Below are 22,707 nucleotides of genomic sequence, written 5' to 3'. Positions count from 1 at the left end.
ATTCAATTTTATCAATTAAAACATTATTTTATTTATCCAACTTAATACATTATTCACTAACTTTCATTACCTCATTTCTCTTCATTTTTTATTATCTCCCCCTTAAATCCAAACAATATAACATGCACATCTCTCTTTCCTCAAATCTCTCCTCCTATATTCGTTTTCAAATTCAATCCCAAGTTAATGTTATGGTAGATTAGGATAGTTTGAAAACAAGTTTATATATGTTAGTCAATGTATTGAATGATCGGTACCTATTTGATCAACGTCAAAATGTAAGGAGCAAGAAATCACACATGTGCATTCTACTTTGTAACTGGCAGTTGGGTATAATCAACATTAGGCTTATAAATAGTTAACAAGTTAAAAGTAAAATATAATATATCACTAGCCAAAAAAAACTTTTTTGTGTGACTTTTTATATTGGTTATAATTTGTTAGATAATCAATATAAAAAGTGACAATGTAAATACTGTAAGACTTTTTATATTGGTTCCAGATTCATACTGTTAGACTTAGAATTAGTATAGAAAGTAATACGGTGACAAAATTCTAATAAATTACAAAGTTTTTCTATGCCAATTAGACTTAAAAGTGATATAGAAATGACTTTTTATACTAGTTTGTATTTTGATTGGTATAGAATGCTTAATTCTTCTTTATAGCTTTCGCATCTCACCTCATTTGCCTATACATTAATAATTTCGAACTCTCCCTTCTCCAATGAGTTTGTGATTTCATTTTTCCCCATTTTCTTTTTTTGTTCTCATTGTTGTCAAATTCCTTCTCGTTGTTATTGCTTTCCGTGTTCGTCGTCGCTACAATCATGATGGTGTTTGGATGTTCACGAGTAATCGTCATCGAACGTCGTTCACGAGGGTTTTTGGTATAGTGTTATTTATTATATTGGTTTGAGTGTTAAGTAGTATAGAATGTCAAACTTTTTATACTAGTTGAAGAACTAATATATAAAATAAAGTTTTTATACCAATTACAAAAGCAATATAAAAAATCAAATATTTTCTATACTCTTGATTTTATACCAATTTAAAAATTGGTATAATTTTTTTTAATCAATATAAAAAGACATTTATGCAATAGTGTATGTTTAAAACTTTGACAATAATAAAAATTACCTCAAAAACTTTGGTTAATACAAATACCATTATTACCACTAGCGTTATTAGAGTCATTATCACCACAATACCAAATTATACTATCCTTATCATAATGCACACTAAAACGTGAAAAATACTAACATTATGCTCCATGTTTATATTTTACTCTTGTATTATTGTATTCTATCATTTCTCAACATGTCATTGGTAAGCTCACTAAAAGATAAGAAAACAAAATTAACATGTTAGTCAGAAGTATAATTACTATTCTTTAATAATATAACATTTTACATTTTCAATTTATATGCTACTAATTACATCACATATTAGTAAAGTAAAACTCTACATTTGACTTATTGGCTACAGAAATACACTTTATAATATAGTATGAACTTTTTTCACTAAAATAATTAATTATTGATACATTTATAAATAGAAACTGACATGCATGACCAACCATGAATTCTAAGAGAAAGATCAACATATTTCCATCAAAACAATTCTCATTACATTATTATTATTATCATAATTAGTGTAATTACTAATGTTGTTATTAGATCTTTAACAAATATTTTAAAAATGTCAAAATTTTTATATAAAAGTATAAAAAACTTTAAAGATGCAAAATATATAAAATATATTAAATTTTTAAAAAAATAGTTTAAATTATATATTAATGTATATAAATATAAAAAAAATTAGGGGACTAGGTCCCTATGTCCCAATAAAGGTTTGCTTCTGTCATCATGTATAACATTATTAACATAACAATCACCATAACTTCTATCATTATTGTTATAATTATTCCTATCAGCAGGGACACATCATCATCATTTTTATTGTACCCTTTGATGATAATGAGATAGTTTAATCCTTCAAAAGATTCATTATTGGTTTTCAAGTGAGTATCTACCCTCACTAATATGAAGGATAAAGTAAAAAAAAATACTATAAAATAAAAAGTTTTTCTAAAAAAATTATCCTAACTTAGTAAGTATCTTAAGTGTATATAAGATTTCGTTAATTATTGGAAGATTTACAATTTTGTCCACACAAAAATTATACAATAAAGACTTGCAATTTTGTTTACAAAAAGTACCAAGAAAGTTTGTAGTTTTTTTAAAAAAAATTGCATTCATAGGTCTTGAAGTATGTAGTAATTATTCATACTCTTATTTATGTATATGCTTTCCTTAAAAGGTATTATTTTTAGGTGTGATTTCTAAGCGTGATATTAAAATTTAAATTCTAATTAAAGAAGAAAAAAATTGACATGATAAATAACATTAATATAACATATTTTGTCTTTGAAAAAGAGATTATTATTATATGTGATCATGTATTACCAAAACAAAATCTAGATTTGACATATTATCCATACAAAATATCTTTATAATATAACACAAGTTCTTTCATTAAAAAAATTGATTATTGATATTATTAAAAAATTAATGTGATAACATGCACGCAATAATATTAATTATACTTGTTATTAATTAATTCTATTATCGCTAATACAAATTTCTTATTTTAGGTAATCAGCCTTAAAAATTACATCTCAGAGTAGCGAAAATAAGTGCTTTTGTATTTCTATAAAAGAAATAAATAATTTTGTAAAGATATAAACTGAAAAATTAGACAATTATTTATTAGTTAAAAAATTATACCATTCCTTTTAGCTCATAAAATTATATATATATATATATATATATATATATATATATATATATATATATATATATATATATATATATTATGAAATAATAAACTTAATTTGGTTTAATAAAAGTAAAATGTTTAATCTATTATAATATAAGAAAAAAGATACTAACAAATTGTCTTATTATTCATCTTATTTTATTGATAAGTGTTTAAAAATGAGTTTTTTTAGTCCTTTGATATTTTCAATTTGTTTTGTTATAATAAGTGAATGAAAGTTACTTTATTTTTTTAACTATTTATTTTATTTTTAAACTAATTTTTCTATACTATTTTTTTAATTTTAATTTTATTCTTTTATAACTTCTAATTAACCGGTCATTTAATAAATTATTAAAAAATAACTTTAGTTTTAAAATATAGAATTTTTTATATTATTTTTTTCATTTTAATTTTTATGATTTATAATTATTTAATCATTAATAAAATTAAATTTAAAAACATGACAATGAAGATATATTGAACAAGTTTATCAATACATTCATTAAATTAAATGAATCTAATAATTCATATTATATTAATACACTGATTTATAGAAATTTTTTTATATTTTTAGAAAATCTACAATATTTTTGTATATATTTTATCTTTTTTATTTTTACAAAATCTGTTATTTATATCTGTATACAAATATTAACAGTGTGCCATGTATCAACAGTGTGAAACTGTTCCAGGTAAGACTTATGAAAAATTGTCTTTTTTAAAAAAAACTAAATTGCTCCTTCGAAACACATTCGCATAACCGTAGATTTTGCAATTTAACGGACCCCGAGACACCGCCAAAAAAACCCTCGTACCCGGTTCAAATGGATCGCACTTAGGTTTTCACCGTCACATTTTGTCTTTTATTCCCCTTTTCTTCCGTTCCAATTCCTCAATTCCCACTCCATCGTCATGTCCAACAGGTGAATTTCTCACCCTCTTTTCTTCTTTTCCGTTCCTTCATTCTCTCTTCGATCTCTTTTATCTGATTCTTGAATTTTTTTTCCATGACTCTCTTCTCGATTTTGCCTTTTGTTTTATCTTTTGTCTGGCTCGAACAATAGAAAGGTCAGAAAGAAAAGAAAAAGGGTTTTGTTGTTTCGCGTGGTGGGATAATTGACATTTGACACTACTCTTTATTTGTTCAAACGCCAAGTGGTGGATTGTATGGATCATGTTCTTGTGTCTCTTTCTCGTTTCCTGTTTTACTGATTGAAAAATACTTCTTTGTTTAAAATACAATTTTTGATCAGTTTTCTCTTAAGGTGGTTTGGGATTGTTGATGTTTGATATAAATAAAGGTTGATTTTTTGACTTGGAAATTGTGTATTCGTTTTGATTTGTTTGATGTGTGCAATTTTTGTTGAGACTTTGTGATTTATTAATTAACCAATTTAGGAGTTTACTTGCTTATTGAATTTTTATGTTGAATTTTTGTAGACCCTTGATAACATTCTTACTCATTTATAAGTTGTTTGGAAATAATTATTTGTCTTAGGGTTTGCAAGTTCTATGCCCGTGGAGCGTGTTTGAAAGGGGATCAATGTGATTTTATTCATGAGAGAAAGGATGGTGTAAGTAGTAATGTAAGTTGTAACTCATTCTGATTATCTTGTACTGTGTTTGCCCCCCACAGATAAATCTTTTTATTGACTTTCCTACTCTTTTGTTTCTTATGTTAAACACAGATTTGTACCTATTATCAAAAAGGAGTATGTGCTTATGGCAGTAGATGCAGATATAAACATGTCAAAGCTTATGAAGCGACGTCTTCTTCATCAAACGGACGTCATCCTCCTGTTTCAGATTCTGTGCTGAATCAAACCACCAAAGGGGCATCAAGTTGTGTTCCAAAGGCTTCGAAGCCATCTTCATCAGACAAGTGTGCAAGGAGTTCACAACATAAGAATCTGGTCTCTTCTGGAAATGATGTTGGTCAATCCAGTTCTAGTGGTGCTACAGCATCTGGACTTTTGTTTTGTTCATTTGCTGCTGCCAACTGCCCCCTTGGAAATAAATGTTCTCGTGTTCATGGAAATCGATGTTTTTACTGTAGAAAATTTTGCTTACATCCTACTGACAGTGAGGAAAGAGAAAATCATTTGGCAACTTGTGAGAAAAGGGAAAAATACCTTCAGGCTTTGAATGATAGTCAAGAAGTAGAATGCAATGTCTGTTTGGAGCGTGTTCTTTCCAAGCCTAAACCATCTGATTGTAAGTTTGGGCTGCTTCCTCAATGTGACCATGCTTTTTGTTTATCCTGTATCCGCAATTGGCGTAATAGTGCCCCAACCTCTGGAATGGACACGAGTAATAATGGAACTGCTAATACAGTGAGAAAATGTCCTGTTTGTCGCAAACTATCATATTTTGTCATTCCAAGTGGTATTTGGTATTCTACTAAGGAAGAAAAACAAGAAATTATTGATAACTACAAGGCAAACTGCAAGTAATTTCTTCTCTACTCAACACCCCCTTCACTTTCCCTAAATTGTATTGTTACTTGGTAACTGGTGATTTTGAATTTATTGTTGTATTATAATTAATTAGTCAAAGTTGTTGGAGATTGTGGTTGGTTGGGAAAATAATTCCCTCCTTTTCTCATTACTATATCCCCTCTCGTACACAACAATAAAACACTCCCAAAAGTACATAAAAAATTCATACATGCATTGTGTTCCAATATTTTGTGAAATGTTGATTGTTCACTCTTCACATGGGTCTATTGATGAGGGTACTGTATTCAGATTTCATCTATTTAGGTGAAAATCTGATTACTAAAGATATCGAAGACAGTATTTTTATTAAGGGATTGAATGGTTTGATGTTTGATTTTTTTTTTCAGACAAATTGATTGCAAGCATTTTAACCTCGGAAACGGGAATTGTCCATTTGGGGCTTGTTGCTTCTACAAGGTACCCAAATTACTATCTCTTTTGTCATTTGCTTGCTTTAATAAATTCCTTGGGCAAATTTGATTACCATTCTTAATTAATTAGTAACATCACTTTTTGAACAGTGAATAGCATTCTACCATATTTGTCCTTTCACTTAATTAGTATTTATTATATTGCTATTAGATATTAGATGTCAAATTTGATTTTAGTGGTATAAATAATCATATTTGGGCTGACTATCCATTTGGTTATAAAATCTACATCGGTTCTTGGTCTTATCTGCCACCAATATTATTTTATTATTTGTTTTAGATGAATTATTTTATTATAAAATCTAATGAGTTGTTTGTTTTAGATGAATTAGTTTACGAGTAGTGAGAGTCATAGCTTGATATTTGGATTCAGCTTCAGACCTTGCAACTTCAATTTGTTTCATGCTTTTCCATGTAATGGGATTCTCTCCAAATAGGACACAATAGGTTTAGTAGGAGAACCAGCCTGGTCAGCATAAGCGTAGGCAAATGATCTTTTCATGTCCTTTGTTCTCGTGCACTAATCATCCTTCTACTAGTGATCCTTAAAGAAGTATAAAGATTTGACAATTGCATTCCCATGATCAACATGAGGATAATTAAGGAATTGACTCACCACGCTTATAACAAAAGTGATGGCTAGTCTGGCTACTACTGAATAGTTCAGCTTTCTTACCAATCTCTGATATCTACTTGGGTTGCAAACTAATTCAACTTGACCTGGAGGAAGCTTAAAACTTTGGATACATGTGATTATTATTGGTTTACAATTCAACATTTCAATTGCTTCAAGACCATAGTTTCTTAGGGATATAACAATTCAAGATCTTGATTATCAAGCAACTAAAATTCCCACAAACTATCTCGTTTGGTCCAAGTCTGATTTACCAAAATATTATACGAATCAGTTTGCATTTTGGGGAGTTCAGAAATCTGAACTGAAGTAAGCCATATGCCTGCATATTTATTATTATGATTAAATTTTTTTAAATCTTTTGGGGAATGCAATAATGATAATGGCATTTCTGTGTTGCACAATGGTACTATTATTTTTAGTTACTAGCTTGACCATTTGCAGTTGTACATTACTACTATTGTACTTGGTTAGTTTAAGTACTTCCTTTCATACAAATATAGTATGGACTGTTACTTCAGCGTTGCCAAATTAGTGATTTTACTTTTGTACAACCCTTGAGTTTTGGTTGTCTTCCATGCTTGATTCAGTGTAGGATTTTCAAGAATGGTATCATACTAGAGGGTTGAAGAGCTATCTGGCTTGCATGGAGAGATTGCTATTTTTCTGTGTTGAAGGCTCACAAATTTGTGAGCCGTGTGCTTGATGCAGTGCAGATAAAACCCTATTTTGTTGGTCTTTTTGCCCTAAATAGCTCTTACCTTTGAGAGACATCTCTCTTCCTTTCAGCTGACAGATATGCAGTAGCTTTCCTCTTCCTAACCGCACACCACGTTTCTCTGTTCTTTACCTGCATTCTGTTTTTGTTTTTAATACCCCTTTTTCTTTTTACTTCTCATGTCTCTCTCTGAGGTCTCCTTAGTTTGTATGGCTCATCTTACCTTTCTATTTGGATTGGCTTCTGAAGTTGATAAGTTGGGCTTGTTCTTTGCCTTTGAAATAGTCCTCTTAGGCTCTAACTTTTGGTTTCTCTTGTTATCTTTTCTTCACACCCACCCTTTGATAACAATTATGTAATAAAATAGAAATTAAGATATTAATAATTAAATAACTACATAATGAATATGTAGATTATTGAATTTTGGTGGATTTATTTCACGTATTGGTTGCATTGTTATCCTATTTTCGTGTTATACTCTTTACATTTTACGATTCCACAATCTACACTTTTCTCCCCATTAAACTTAGGTAGGGTCTTGATTTTGCCAAACCTGGTTATGATAATTAAAGTTGAAAGAACTGGAGATTTGCTTTGACAATTCCGGTGTTTATAATAAAATGTTAAAAAGTTTGTGCCATTATGCAAACTAGTGATGTTTGTGTCACAACACTTTTTTATTTTATTTTTACTAATATGAATGACTTCTGCAACAATATTAGCTACTACCATACGAACTACGTAGTTTATGTACTACATTTTTCGTTATGTATTATCTTTTATTATATTTACAATTTATAATTAATAATGAAAGAGTATTCGTTGTAATGGAAAAGACCATGAGCTGTGATTTGGATCCATGCTAGATCTGGAGTTGTGTTTTGTTTCAGTCCCATGTTTCTAAAATTAAGCTGTCTTGTTTCAAACTTAAGGATAGGCTAGTACTACATGATTAAATGAAGGAAGAGTTGTAAGTAGTTTTCAAATTGGTTTTACTTAAAAAAACACGAAATTGAAATTGGAAACAAACTCGGTCTCTGCCGCTTTGGCTCTGATCAATGAGGCACTAATACTTCAATTTGTTATTTATGTCTAATATGTATATATTTTATACTTTATTGATACTTAATCAATGAAATATATAATCTATAAAAGAGTAATACTTTTCTGATAACAATAATTTATAATTTTTTTATTTTGGCAACCTTTAATACATTTGATTTTAATTTAGATTCACAAAATAACAATTATATATTTATTATGTTTTTAAGAATTTTTATGCATTTAACATTATGCGTGCATATAATGTGTTGTATGTGCTTATTTTGAAAATAAGCTTATTGTCGTATCAGACGTGTGTTGTATCCTATACAAGGAACTTATTAGTGCATCAAAGGGTTTGATCTTTAGTTCTTTACGTAGCTTATATTTGTACATTTTTTATCTCTAATAATTCTGATATCTGTTACTTTCAGCACACTGTGAAGCCTGGCTCATACACATGGATACATCACAGGCCACCACCACCACCACAGCGGAGACAAAACAATCTTAATGAGATGTTGGACATGCTCAGCGATGTTGATTTAACTAGTGCTGAATATCTTTCTATCATGAGGGACTCGGATCTTTTCGACGATATGGATCCATTTGGGATGATAGATATATCTGATAGGCTTGCTGGTGAATCAGGTCTTTGTTTGGGCCCTTTTGATTCTGATGAAGAAGGGGTAGATTTTTTTCAGATGGCTGCATTGTCAGAAGCACTGGTTTCTGGTGTGGATGATTTTGGTCTTGAAGATTTTGATGATGAAGAGTTCAATCCTATGGAGGCTGCCTTGTTATCCATGATGATGCATTCTAACATAGATGATGAAGATGAAGATGAAGATGAAGAAGAATACAGTGATGAGTACTACTAGAATTACATAGTTCATTATCAAGCCACTCTATAACAAGTTAATGAGGTTCCTTTGGCTGTATGGTGCCCTATCATTTGTTCTTGAAAATCATTTAGGAGGAAACTCCAAGATATGGTATGCTAGTACTCTTGTTAATACTTGGTATTCATGATCATATGCCATTTTGTATATTTTCTATTATGACCATCTTCAAATAGTTTTGGCTTGTTATGACCATATTCAAATAGTTTTGGCTTGACCATATTCAAATAGTTTTGGCTTGTTATGACCATATTCAAATAGTTTTGGCTTGAGGGTCTGCTTACTCTTGTCTCATTGTACTTTGAACTGCGATTGCTGTTGTATGTAAAATATGGCTTGATATTCTTGGTCTTCTTGTCATTTGCATCACCATAGTATTTTGGTTATGTTAAATATAGGGAGAAATTATGTATGTGTTTAATTTCCTTATGTGTGTTTTGTCTAAAACACACATACATAGGTAATATATTTATAATGAAGAATTATACAAATATATATGACAATTAAAAATAAATATGATAAATAGAAGATATTGCTAAAAATAATATCAACAATTTTTATAAATATCAAACAATATTAAAAGTCTTAAATTGTATATATGAAATTTGTTATAAATATAGTTAATTCTTGATATTTTTAAAGATTTAGTGAAAATATTTGTTAATTAATTATTTGAGTTAACGAATTTAGTTTTAATATCGTTAGATATAATATTTTTTTTCAATTGAAATGCAATCAATCTCAATGTGTTGTGTCTTTTTATGGAAGTAAGGATTAAAATTGATGTGAAGAGTTGTCTGATTGTCATTTATGTGTTGTGTCTCTATATTATGTTTCTGCACTAGATCTTGTTATAACATTTTTTTTTCCTTTTCCAAGAAATCAAGATATGAGATAGATCTTCTATCAAAAGAATATCCTACCCAATCAACATTTGAATAACAAACAATTTTTGTATGGTTATTGGAACCATATAATAAACTTTTTTTCAGGTTATCCTTTGATATACAAATAATTGCATTCCAATAATATTTACATGGGAAACATATTGACTACAAAGGAAATGTTAGGATGAGTAACAATAAGGTAATTTAATTTCCCAATCAATCTTCTATATTGTTCAGATCTAAAATAGACTCTCCTGATTTGTTAAGAATTTGATATTATTATCCGTGGGTTTTGCGATATGTTTTGAATTTATCTCAATTCCTTCCAAAATATTAAGTGTATACTTTTTTTCACATATAACAATACCATCTTTTGATTGTGCTGCCTTAATACCTAAGAGGTACTTAAGTTTGCCAAAATTTAGTTTGAAAATGGTGGCAAAGATGTTGTTTCATTTAAGAGATGTCATGGTGGTCACTACTTGTAAGAACATTGTCATCAACATATATTATTAAACATACATATCCAACACTTGAGTAACGATAAAAGACAAAATGATTTGATTCACTTCGAGTCATACCAAATTATTAAACCACACTACTAAATTTGCTAAACCAGGCCTTAAGAAACTATTTTAGGCCATATAAAAATTTCGAAAATGACATATAAATCCATAAGACCTTGAGCAACAAATCTGGGAGGTTGCTCCATATAAATTTCTTTTTGTAAATCTCCATTTTTTAACATCGAGTTGATAAAGAGATCATTTTTGAATTGTAGCAATAGCTAAAAATAAACGAACATAAACCATCTTTACTACTGGAGAAAAAGTATCTTTATAATTTAATCCAAAATTTTATGTGTAGCCTTTGGCTACAAGTTGAACTTTGAGGCGATCAATAGTACCTTCAGGACCAATTTTGATAACAAAAATTCACTTGCATCCAACAACAGATTTCTCATACGATAATAGGACGAGCTCCCAAGTTCCACTATTCTAATGAGAACATAGTTCATCTATCATGGCTTGACGCTAACCAGGATGGACTAAGGCGTCCCTAAAAGATTTAGGAATGGACACATACAAAAAAGGACAAAAGACATGTATAAAAATAGCAAAGACAATCTATGGTAACCTAAAGCAATATAATGTGGAGAAAAATTACGAGTAGAACGTATATTTTTACAAAAGGTAATTCGAAGGTTAGACTTAATTGTCAGAGTTGAAGAAGACAAAATAGTTAACACTTGAAGTGAGTCATTTGGTGGTTGTTAGGAATGATGTCTTCGACTATAAACTTGAAGTGGAGGTGGAAGAGGAGAATTTGAGGATGGACTAGGCACAACTGAGAAGGACTACAAACAACAGAAATATTAACTATAATAGGTGGAGACACATCAGAAAAAGAAAGACCCTTAAAATAAATAAATAAAAACTCATTGAATATGACACGTGGAAATAAAATAATGATTAAGAGAAAGAGAGAAACACTTATATCCGTTTTGTGATCGAATAAATCCTAAAAAAAATACATTTTTCTGATCTAAGAGATAATTTATCAAGACCGGGACTAAAATTATGAACAAACGTAGACCTTAAAACTTTAATAGATAAGGGATGTAAAAGTGTATGAGAAAATAAAATAAAATAAGGAATTTTGTTATTTAAAACTAAAGATGACATGCATAATTACTATAATTGTTATAAAAGTTAGTATGTATGGGATGATAATTTAATTAGAAGATTTTGGATAATTTAATTAGAAAATGATATTATTAGATATTGTTAGATATTCAAAAGACATTCTTAGATATTGTTATATATTAGATATATTTACAAATTAAAAGATATTTTGAGATATGGTTACAAATTAAAAGATATTATTAGATGTAATTAGATATTATTGTTAGATAATAATAATAATAATAATAGTAATATATTATTGATAAACTTATCAAAATTAATTAGAATAAAGATAATAGGAAAAATATACTATTCATAGACTTAACAAAATCAATTAGAACAAAGATAATTTTATTTGAGTATATTATGAAAATAATGAATTTTTATAAAGATTCAGAAAATAATTCGAATAGAGATAGGTATGCCTCCTATTTATATTATCTTAGAATAAAACCCCTAATCATCAAGAAAAAGAGAGAAAATTTTATGATAGTCTTGAGAAGAAAACATTATTTTCTGCCAAGGGAGAAGCCTAGGAGCCAAGATGTTAGGAGGGTTTATAAGATTTAGAATTCTTTGTTGAATTAGAGGTAAGGGGAGCTGACTTGCTTGTTTTGGTTGGTTGTGATTCTGTGAATGATGGGAACAAGTATATGTTTGTAAGGGGGAGTAAGCATGTTTGTCTTCTTATGAGTGAGTTGTGATAAATGTTTGCATGGATCTATGATGATTTTTATTGTTATTTAACTTATGTTTTTGGTTAGTTATTATTGCCTATTGTTGTGTGATATGAATGGCTTTGTTATGTGGTTACGTAACCATGGCCTTTGTTATTTCCTTGTACTATTGTCGGGGATGGAACTCTTCATACCACGGGATGATAGATCGCTACGCTTGAAGGTGGAACCGAATACGTTGGCACTAGATCCGAATACGTAGTTGCGTGGAACCGTTGTTGTCATTGGAACTGGATACGCCTTCACGTGTAACTGGATACAACTTCCTATGGATTCGGATATGCTTCACGTGGAACCAGATAACTTCTTGTTGGAATAAGATACTTGGTTGCATGTTCTTTAAGCTCTTGCCTGCAAGCTACATAACACCACAAAAATATACCAAATTGGATCACACACTCACCTGAAAAGAGCTTGGAAGAAGTTTCCTTGTCCTTCAATAGATGAACACTCATTATCAACAAACACTCTTCCCAACCTTGCACCAACTTTAATATTATTATATATGTATAACTTTTACGCGTAATATCATTATATATGTACAACTTTCACATGGAATGCATTTGACAAACACTAGACTTGGACTTGGAATCGGATAAACCTTTTCCGGAATCGATTACAACATGTTTATTACAGTCAAACTTTTTGGTAAATATGAAGTGGGGTCTGTGATAAATACGATAATTTATCTCAAATCCTTGCAAATCATACCATTTTAGTGATGACTCAAAAAAACATCCATCTTGCATTTCATCGTTTTCCTTCCTCTTAAATCGATGCAAGCGAACGTGAAAGTTTATCATAATCCGTCTGCGCTAATGACATTAAACAGTGCAAGCATCGCAAATGAACACAACGTTAGAGATGCATGATAGTATAAATGTGATTTAGTAAGCAATATTTACTACTTACCTAATTATATATATATTTATTTATTGAAGGGCAAAAGTTTTAACTTAGAAGTGTAGGGAGAAAGCTTGAAAGTGTAAAGGAAAAGTTCCCTTACTTGTGTTCAATATACTTTTAACCCAAATATTCAATCATACCACAAATTGATTTAGTATTAAAATACATTATTATTTAGAGAAAAATGAAATGATTTATTATAGGTTTTAGATTAAGTGACTTAAACTAAAATTATTTATTTAGATTGTTATTATTTTAAAGTATTTTTTTTAAATCACATGTAAACTCTAAAATGGAAGGATTTGAATAGAGTTTAAAACATTTAACAATAAAGTGTTAGACGTTGTTTGCAGAGTTAGACGATCTGCACATAATGTTGAATACTCACGGATTTTTATAAACCATTTTTAAAAATTTAATAAACAAATAACAAGGAAGAAAACTTATTTTTATACGGGTTCACTTCAACTAAGTTACGCTGAGTTCTCCTTTAAGGACTCTTAAAAGGGTTCTCCTAATTTTTGAATTTAATCACTCCTAGTTTACAATGAATATAACCACTTCTGGTATTAAATAGTTCAACTAACTATAACGTTTAACTCTCCTGAGTTAAACAAATAAGTATTCTAAATCACTCATGATTTCATGAAAACAACAAAGTGTTTTTTTGAAAACAAGTACAAATAAGAGTTCCCTTAGAGAAGATATTTGAGCAATACAAAATTTATCTGAAAAACTTGTTACAAAATTTTTCCTTTTTCAAAGAGCTTAGATAATACAGATGAAAGAGAGTTTTGACATCGAAAGAATATATGCCATAAAATTAATTTTATAATTCTTGTTTTCTTCTCTTCATGCAGTCTTCTTTATATAGACAATTTCGAAAAAGATTTATACTTAGAAGCATTGACTTTGATGTAGGTGTATAGCCCTTTTATAAGAAATCAAATGCTATGTTACTTTTGAAGAAACAACTATGCTACTTATACAAATTGAGCAAACAAAAAAACATTGAGGAAACATTATCATAATGTCTTCTTATCTTTTAATGTTATTCTAAATCAACGCAGAACTTTAGAATAAAATTGTCTTTTATAATTTGCACAAATAAAGAAAAATAACACAACAAACAAAGAAATATTATTCCTATATTCCACTTAGAACGTTAGATGTTCATCAGTGTTGTGTTTGGCATGGTACGTGCACTAACATTTATGCAAAATATATTTAGAGTAACATATATCGTTTAAGATTTGTTAATATATATATATATATATATATATATATATATATATATATATATATATATATATATATATTTAAAGTAACATATATCGTTTAAGATTTGTTAGTATATATATATATAGTTTAGTTCATTATCCTAAACAATATTTTTATAGACATTGTTTCTGTTAAACTTCAAAATAAAGAATTCATAATTTGACTTTTACAAAATAAGATAAAATAATAATTTAAATTACTTTAAAAAATCATTTTTTAAAATTTACTATTAAGTTAATTTCTTTTAAAATACCTAGGCTATTTCCATCAATAATCACACCATACTTTTTTTCGTAGAAATTTCAAGAAAAGATTGTTAAGAGGCTAACAAACATGACACGAGAAGAAACAAACATAGACTCACAGCATGAGAATAATTAAATAAAATTGAATAGTAGAAAATTTATAAAATAATAACGTCAATTTTTATCTGTAAGTGTAAAGAAAAGGAGAATAGCGTTTAGCATTTTTTTAATATTTTTGTTTGAATAACTTTTTCTGGTTTCACAACGTGGCATGGAAAAAACACAGAAAAATATAAATAAATTAATAAAATATTAGTGAAAAATAGATTTGTTCATTGTTTTCTTATGAAAACAATCTTTCATTCCCATGTAAACAGAGTAAATATAAGGTATGAATTCTGCCTCTTCACTTAGCTTTTAATAGAGATATACCTCCCATGAATTCTGAAATTTTCCAATTGAAGGAAAATAGAGTTAGATAGAGAGGCAATAAAAAAGGAATTTGCACACAATGTTAGGTTGCAATCTGTGGAGTTTTTTGAGTGGCAAACCAAGCCAATCCATACAATGTATACTGATGTTTCCAATAATAAGGTTTAACAACAAGTACAATGATGTATGGGTTGCAAATCCACCCCACACCTAACTAAACATGTATATTACTCAACAACTATAAATTCAAAAGAGAAAGTCATCAAAATAAATAAATAAAAGAAACCAACTCCTTCCACTCACCTCACTTACCTTCTCTATCATCATATCATCTCTACTCAACAAAACCAACACAAGTCAATCTTCCCATAATCACATTCAATTCCTCACATTCCTCCTATTTGCAATTTCATCTGCCAAAAAGTAAACATCATTTTTAAGATTTTTACACTGTTAAGTGTCAACTTTTAAGATAATTATGCAGAATTCCTGATGAATAGTTAAAAGAGTGAGTTGAACAGCAATTTATATGGTGAAGAAGGTACAAACCTGGTCTTTGAGTTACCAAGTGTGAGTTCAAGATCATCTGATCCAAATTCCTCATGAATCCTTTCTCCTTCCCATGGCTTCACAAGCCCCAGCATGTTGCTTCCAAATGCAAATTCATCTGAAACAGCTTCAGACATTGGAATGTCAGCATTGTTATCAGTTCCTGGTGCAACAGCAGGAGAGCATGTTCCACTGTGAGCAGGAGTCCACATTCTTGAACCACTGCCGGCCAAACCATCTTCCTTGAAGGCAAAAGGGTTTGAGGAGATCAAGCTAAACGTTGGTGAGGTTGGATTAACATGAGGAAGTTTGATCCCAGCAAACCATTCGGGGTCAACAACTTGGCGCCCGGGACTCGGAGGACTAGAAGATGGCAGGAATGAGTAGTGCTGCTGTCTGGTCCACCCCGGCCGCACAGACTGATCCTCCCACTCGGCGTTGATTCGTGGTGTTCTGGCTGTTGGAGAGCTCAGAGGAGGTGTGACAGGAGCACTGATGGAGCCACTGTGGAGGTAGAGATGGGGAAGTTTTGGAGACGATGCAGAAGATGAAGCAGTTGAGAGGTTTTTGAGCCATGGAATGAGAGAATTGCCATCAGCATTAGGAATGTTGGTGTATGGAGATGAAGATGGACTTGGGAAGGAAGATGAGCCTGGGCTTGGATTGTAGGAAGCACATGGACTTGGATGGTAGGATGAGCAAGGACTTGCTGCTGATGATCCACCAACTATGTCCATGCGCTCTAAAGGCTTGCATCCCTGATTCAACAAAATTGTTTCCATTAACTCATCATAATGTGTACAATTTCAGAACCTACCTGTACTGTATATGTACATAGGTAGGATTTGCATGACCAGAAAACTTCAAACTACACCAATTCAACACTTAATCAGAGGCAACAACTACATGATAAAAGCTCATGACACTGGTGTTGACTACGAATTTATTTTGAGAAAACTATTCCATAAACGTTTTCAAGAAAAACCAGATTTCTGAGAAGCTGATACAACATAACGTTTATCAATTAACTCATTCATAAGCTAGTTATACTTTAAGGAGAAGTTAGTTTAATTTCCTTTGTTATTTTTCTTTCCTCCAAGTACTCATGAATAGGTTTATGCACATATACTCTGAATTCATGCTGGTTTCATTTTTCATAAGATGGAATTTACTTCTAAATTGTTGGAACTCCCGTGAAATTCAATCAATAAAAAAACTGTTTGATGGAAGGGATATTACATATATGTAAAGATGTAAAACTATATATCAGTTATTCAACTCTGCATTATTATCCAGTCTAATCAATGACATAATTGGTCAAAGAATTGAATGTGCAGAAGAAAATATGATGTCAGTATCAACCTATTCCAAGCTTATGCAAGTAAAGAAAAGGTGAAAGTCACCAGCACCAAATGTGATTTATGAGATGAAGAAATTTTGTATTATTATAGGTGATTATATTGCATGCACACAAATATTAGACAGTGTGCTAAACTAATCAGTGAATGTTTTCAAATTTTATGACAGAAAAAGAACTCACTCTAAAAAGTGAAATATAGCAAATATAGTTATTATCAGTGATGATCTAATACATATAATATATTAGACTGATTATAAGCATGCATAGATCTGAACATGTTTGTCTGAAAGAGGGGAAAGAAAAAGAAAGAACAGTGACATTGACACAAAAGAAGGGTGAATGATGAGGCGAAAGACAGTCCCAAATGGAATCCTACGTGGCCACGCTGTCTGAAAAAGTCAAAAAGCTAATGCTACGATGCCACACAGCAACACGGACATTACACAAAGCAAAATATCAGACAAACACACCAACCACGGAACACCAAAGCTGGCAAAATTGCCTTTTTGAGTTTACCAAAATACCCCTTTAACAGGTTCACTTCATACAATTATTGAAGCATCTACCAGTGAGGGCATTTTGGTCCCGTAAAGATGTAAATGACTAAAAAACAAAAAATTGTCCTGGTTTCTCAGGTGACCATCAGTCAAGAAAGAGAGCGAATCTTTGATGCTTTCCCATTAACAATGCCAGGACCACTGCTCACCGGATCCACCGTACACAGCCAAGGAATTTTAATATATAAACTTTTTTGGAGAAATAAATCTTATGCCACACAATTTAAATTATATCAGTTATTTAGACATCTCACATGTCACATGCTTTTATAATTACATCATGAACCTTTTCAATTTCATCTTATAGTTAAGGTTTCTCCACAAATGATGTTTATATACTATAACAACATTTGGAAATTTATAACTAGGAAAAACAAAAGAAGAGAAAAAATAAAGAATGTAACAAAAGAAGACATGAAAAGTATTAGTCTATGAGGGGTTAAATGAAGAATAAGTGTCTAACTTCAAATATAACAAGTCGATGTACACCTTGTTTGAAAATGCAAGATGGAGTGTGTAGATAGAAAAAAAAAAGAGAGAGAGATTTTTGTGTATTAAAAGTTATGTAATTAGAAAAAATGTGGTGGAAAAAAAAATGAATATAATGCTTACGGTGGGTGTATGAACAGTGACAACAATGGTTGAAATTTTCTTATATAAAAATTAAGAAAAAATTTTACAGCCTAAAATAGATAAAGTTTTCAGACTCCAAAGGAAGTCAAACTTGCTATTGATGATCCATCATGTCTAAGATCTCATCTTCTTCCAAACAAGTGTAACCCAATTGTTAAAATAATTAATTGCCATTACATATATAAAAAAAATTATTAAACAAATTAATGTTTATCAGATAATGAAAATAAAAGAAAAAAATTAAAGAAAAAAAGTCCCAAGTAATATTTAATTTTGTCAAACAAGTCATACTAAACTTTATATTTATAAATAAATGTCCTTTAAATAATTGTCAAACTCTCAAGAGAGAGATTCAAGAGAACGCGTTAATCTACCTCAAACTATACATTTATTTCACACCATGAAAAGGAGAAGAACAAGATAAACAGTTTCCCATTTCTGGGAAAAGGCTTAAGCCAGGGTAAAAAATAAACAAAAAAATGTTTTTGACACAGAAATACTAAAATCAAAAGTAGCTAAAATGGTGATAAGAAAAGAAATAGATAATTGGTATAGAAAATAGAAAGAGAAAAATTGAATGCAGGAAATTTGGTACCTTGCGGTAAGTGGTTCCATCTGGTTCAACGGTCCAACCTGCTTCGTTGCAAAGGGCTTTGAGGACTTCGTTGTTGTCGCAGTGTTTGGGGAGTTTGAAGTTTCCATACATCCGCAGACCTGCGAAGATCTTCGCTGCTATGGCTCTTCTTCTTCTCTCTCTTCTCTTGTTGTTCTCTCTCTCCTTCCACGTGGGTAGTCTCGTCCCCGACGTCATCTCCCAACTCAAAAGGGTCCTCTTCAAACCTCTCAAAGAACACAACTTTGGACCAGATTCGACCCAACAACGTTAAAACCCCTTCTGGGTCTGTCACTGGAAATCGAACCAAGCAGGGACAAGGGTGTGGTGGAAGTGGCAAGGGTAGCACATTTGGTGGATTTAGGATGTGGGTTTGTGGCCGGAGAGTGATCGGAGATCGGAGGAGATCTGACTTAGAAAGTGGTCGGAAAAAATGAGAGTGTTTGTGTTTAAGTTTGCATATGAAAAAAGGAGAAGAAGAAGATGAAAAAGAAAAGAGTGAAGAGGGGCACTTGATTAGCCAAATTTGCGGATCAAATTGATGATCATGGTGTTTGGATTTTTTGTATAGAGAGAGAAACAGAGAAAATAGAGAGAGAAAGTTGTGTTGGAGATTTTAGATCCACCACTGGCCTAACCTTTTTCCCTCACTTTCTCTCCCTTTCTTTCTTTGTGAACTTCTGAGAAGAACTTCACACTGCAATGGATTTTGTTTTGGGTAGAGAGACTCTATGATGACTTTGATTTGGTTTTCCTTTTTCTCTTTTTTTTCTCTCTCTCTCTCTATTCTTTTCTGAATTTAGCTAAGTTGGTTACTTTCAGTTGAATGTCATTGGATTTGTTAATTTTCCTTTTCTCTCTGTTTTTTTTTAATACAAAATTAATACAAAAATATTCTAATCATATTTATAAATTACAATATTCAAACCCAAAACTTAACTTGACATATTCAACCCTCCTCATATGCATCAAATCAATATAATTTTGGCGACACAATACTATAGTACTTACAGAAAAACAAAAGAAATATATATTATAATAAACATTTTGGTTATTTTCTAACAGGAAGTTAGGGTCATTATTCTTATTAACTAGTTGTAATTTTTTTTATATAAAAAAATTAAATATTATGTTCCAACGTTCCATTTTAGTTACATTTGTCTAGTAAAAATGAGAAAATAAGAATATAACACTAAGTATATAGAGAGTTTAATCTCCAATTTGAAAATAGTTAATGATGCGTTGAGTATATTTATCTATATTTGAATTTATTAAATAAGAAAATGTGAAATAGAAAAAAAGATGATAAAGTAAAAGGAGTGATGCATGAAAATGAAATTGTTTCTCAAACGGCATGATATGGGGTTTGATAAAAGTGAGTTAGTAATAGTGAAAGCAGTGCTAACTTTTATTTTTGTTTGGTGCCTTCAAAAGTTAACTCCAAAAAACATACAAGTGTGGAGCATGATTTTAACCTACCTTTTTTGCCATAGCCATGTGGGTTTTATTAATGAAAGTTCAGAAATTGCCTTCAATTAATGCAACCTTTTTCCCTACATTGTTCACTGCTTCTATCATCAACTGTAAAATTCATTTCCATTTCTGCCATCTTCTTCTTAATTTTATGATAACTTTAAATATGTAATTCAATTAACAAATAAAATTTATATCTTAAATATAACGTGTTAAAAAGTGAATTAACTCTTATTTGAGTATGATATCAGATTAAAAAATAAAATTTAAATTTAATTTAATTTTACAAAACTAATTTATAATATAAAATTTATATTTGTTTATATATTATAAATGATCTTGTCTCTGGTTAACGTAAAACTTCCAATTATACGTATATAAAGGAAGAAAAGAAAGGGATTATTTAATACTTGATGGATAAAGTTTTACTATAAGAAAATAGAAAGTTGAAGAGATGAAAGAGTTACATGAACTTTATCTTTCAATTGTCAAATTTGGATGGAAAAAGGGGTAATTCGGTGCTGCCAAAAAATGAATCTTTTAAGGACATGGACCAAGTTCCTTTTACATGTCTTCTTTCCCACCAACCATGCTGCCTTTAATTAGTGTTTGGAGAACAACACTCATGGCATATACTACCACAAATAAGACCCAATTTCCACTAAAAAAAAGAAACAAATATCTGAAGAAAATATTCAAAAGAAAATAATAGGCAATTTTTTGCAGCTAAAATAACTTTTTTTCATGTTTGTTTTGAAATGTAGAAGTCAATTATGATACTGAAAAGATGGGGCTAAGGATAGAGCTTTGGTTAAGGATAGATTCAATGTCACACCAATGAAAAGATAGGTTATAATGATCACTATATGGGTGTGTTTGGTTTAGATATAAACCAACACAATCAAGAAAAAAACACCAATGTTAATGAGGATTTGACTTAAGAAGGAAAATGTTTTTCTTCCTTATGGCATTAGTTTGTGTTGAATGAATCTATAAGCATACACATTTAGGTTGATGGGTTTCAGATTTCTTACTATGATTAGTGTGAAGTCAAAATGTTTCCTAGAAACGCTCCTCAAGAAATTTAAATAACTCTTGCTCATAAATAAATATTAAAATAACTTTTTAATTCAAGACCATATAGAGCAAGTATTAAAGAATTAGAGGGAAGAATACTTTATGCATTTTAATGAAAAGTACTTTTTAGCATTTGTCTAGTATGATAATTCGTTATAATGATGTTTTTCATTACATTTAAGAAAATGTTTCCATAAGTTGGTAAGACAATGTTTTTCATTACATTTACTGAAAATTAATTTTTAAAAATAAGTTTTAACAAGTGAAAATGAGTATCATTTTCATAGATGCTAGCTAATTTGAATTTTTCAAATAATTTTATTATAAATAAAAAATAAATATTTGGATTGAATTTGATTTAAGAAAAAATTAATTAAAATTGAAAAGTACAAGAAGAAACAATTTTTGAATCTTTCTTTTCAGAGAATCACACAAGAGGAACTAAACAGGAAAATATTGAGGTTACGGTTAATTCTATTATACCTAGAATTCCATTTTTAGTTTAATTTGATTTTATTTTGTCTATCAGATTGTTTAATTCATTTAAAACAATTTTTAGGCAATTAAATATTTACCCTAATTCAAACCACCTTAGTTCCTTTTAGGTGAAATTTCAGATAAATAAATATTAAGTTGAGAAATGTCTAGGGCTATGAAAAATTTAATAATTATTTTTAGACTAGAGAATTACAATAGAGAAAAATATCCCTTATTTTTTTAGTTAAGGTGAAAGAGAATTCGTTGACAAATACATGTAGGTTTTGACTTTGATTTTCTAGTAGCTTCCTTTAAAGATTGGATTTCAGTCTTAGAATACTCATCAAATCGAAATAAAAATGCTATACATCATCTAACAAGTTGCCATTGCCATAGAATTTAGTTTTATTGGCTATAAATTATGATATATTTTTTTTTGGATTTATGAAATTGAAGGAAACTTCAATGGCTATGAATAACTACAAACACACCAAAACAAGTCAACGTGGGTTTTCAATCGTTTTCACATCAAAATACAAAGCAATTGCGTTATGTCACATGGCCAATTACTGTATTGATAACACAAAAAAGCATTAAAGACCACAAAAACACTAAGAATATGTTTAGATAAAAGAAATTGGAAGGTTTATACCTTGATTTGGTCTTCCTAGTTCAAAAATTTCAATTAAAATTTTAGATTTTAGTTGTTTTAATTGGTTTTTTATTTTAAAAAATGTGATGCAAATTCG

General features: G+C 29.9%; 2 protein-coding genes across 3 annotated transcripts; one reads left to right on the top strand and one right to left on the bottom strand.

Annotated features, from left to right (window-relative positions):
* The first annotated feature begins 3,575 nt into the window (after window positions 1-3,575).
* On the top strand, window positions 3,576-9,399 carry LOC108318759 (E3 ubiquitin-protein ligase makorin). Of its 2 annotated transcripts, none has more exons than XM_017556405.2 (5): window positions 3,576-3,745; window positions 4,321-4,396; window positions 4,511-5,271; window positions 5,668-5,737; window positions 8,579-9,399. In XM_017556405.2, the coding sequence occupies exons 1-5, from the start codon at window positions 3,735-3,737 to the stop codon at window positions 9,023-9,025; spliced, it is 1,365 nt and encodes a 454-aa protein (XP_017411894.1). In that variant the 5' UTR covers window positions 3,576-3,734; the 3' UTR covers window positions 9,026-9,399. The 2 variants fall into 2 exon arrangements, with proteins under 2 accessions (XP_017411894.1, XP_017411893.1); XM_017556404.2 differs by having other exon boundaries at window positions 3,578-3,745; window positions 4,321-4,408.
* Window positions 9,400-15,277: 5,878 nt separating this feature from the next.
* Window positions 15,278-19,727, bottom strand: LOC108332298 (BES1/BZR1 homolog protein 4). Its single transcript, XM_017567477.2, has 3 exons — window positions 18,914-19,727; window positions 15,769-16,526; window positions 15,278-15,632 (listed from the first exon to the last, which is right to left on the bottom strand). Exons 1-3 carry the CDS (start codon window positions 19,127-19,129, stop codon window positions 15,629-15,631), a joined length of 978 nt encoding a protein of 325 aa, XP_017422966.1. The 5' UTR covers window positions 19,130-19,727; the 3' UTR covers window positions 15,278-15,628.
* Between the last annotated feature and the right edge of the window lie 2,980 nt (window positions 19,728-22,707).

This window comes from Vigna angularis, chromosome 11 (assembly GCF_016808095.1).
Source record: "Vigna angularis cultivar LongXiaoDou No.4 chromosome 11, ASM1680809v1, whole genome shotgun sequence".
In the NCBI taxonomy this organism is placed as follows: domain Eukaryota; kingdom Viridiplantae; phylum Streptophyta; class Magnoliopsida; order Fabales; family Fabaceae; genus Vigna; species Vigna angularis.
This window is presented reverse-complemented; position numbering and strand designations above follow the sequence as displayed.

Bases quoted from the DNA above. Each gene is read 5' to 3' on its own strand.
- LOC108318759 (XM_017556404.2), top strand. The intron at 4,409-4,510 runs GTAAGTTGTAAC...TGTTAAACACAG, and splicing joins AGGATGGTGTAAGTAGTAAT to ATTTGTACCTATTATCAAAA. The intron at 5,738-8,578 runs GTACCCAAATTA...TGTTACTTTCAG, and splicing joins GGGCTTGTTGCTTCTACAAG to CACACTGTGAAGCCTGGCTC.
- LOC108332298 (XM_017567477.2), bottom strand. From the start codon at position 19,129: ATGACGTCGGGGACGAGACTACCCACGTGGAAGGAGAGAGAGAACAAC. The intron at 16,527-18,913 runs GTACCAAATTTC...TTGTTGAATCAG, and splicing joins ATGGAACCACTTACCGCAAG to GGATGCAAGCCTTTAGAGCG.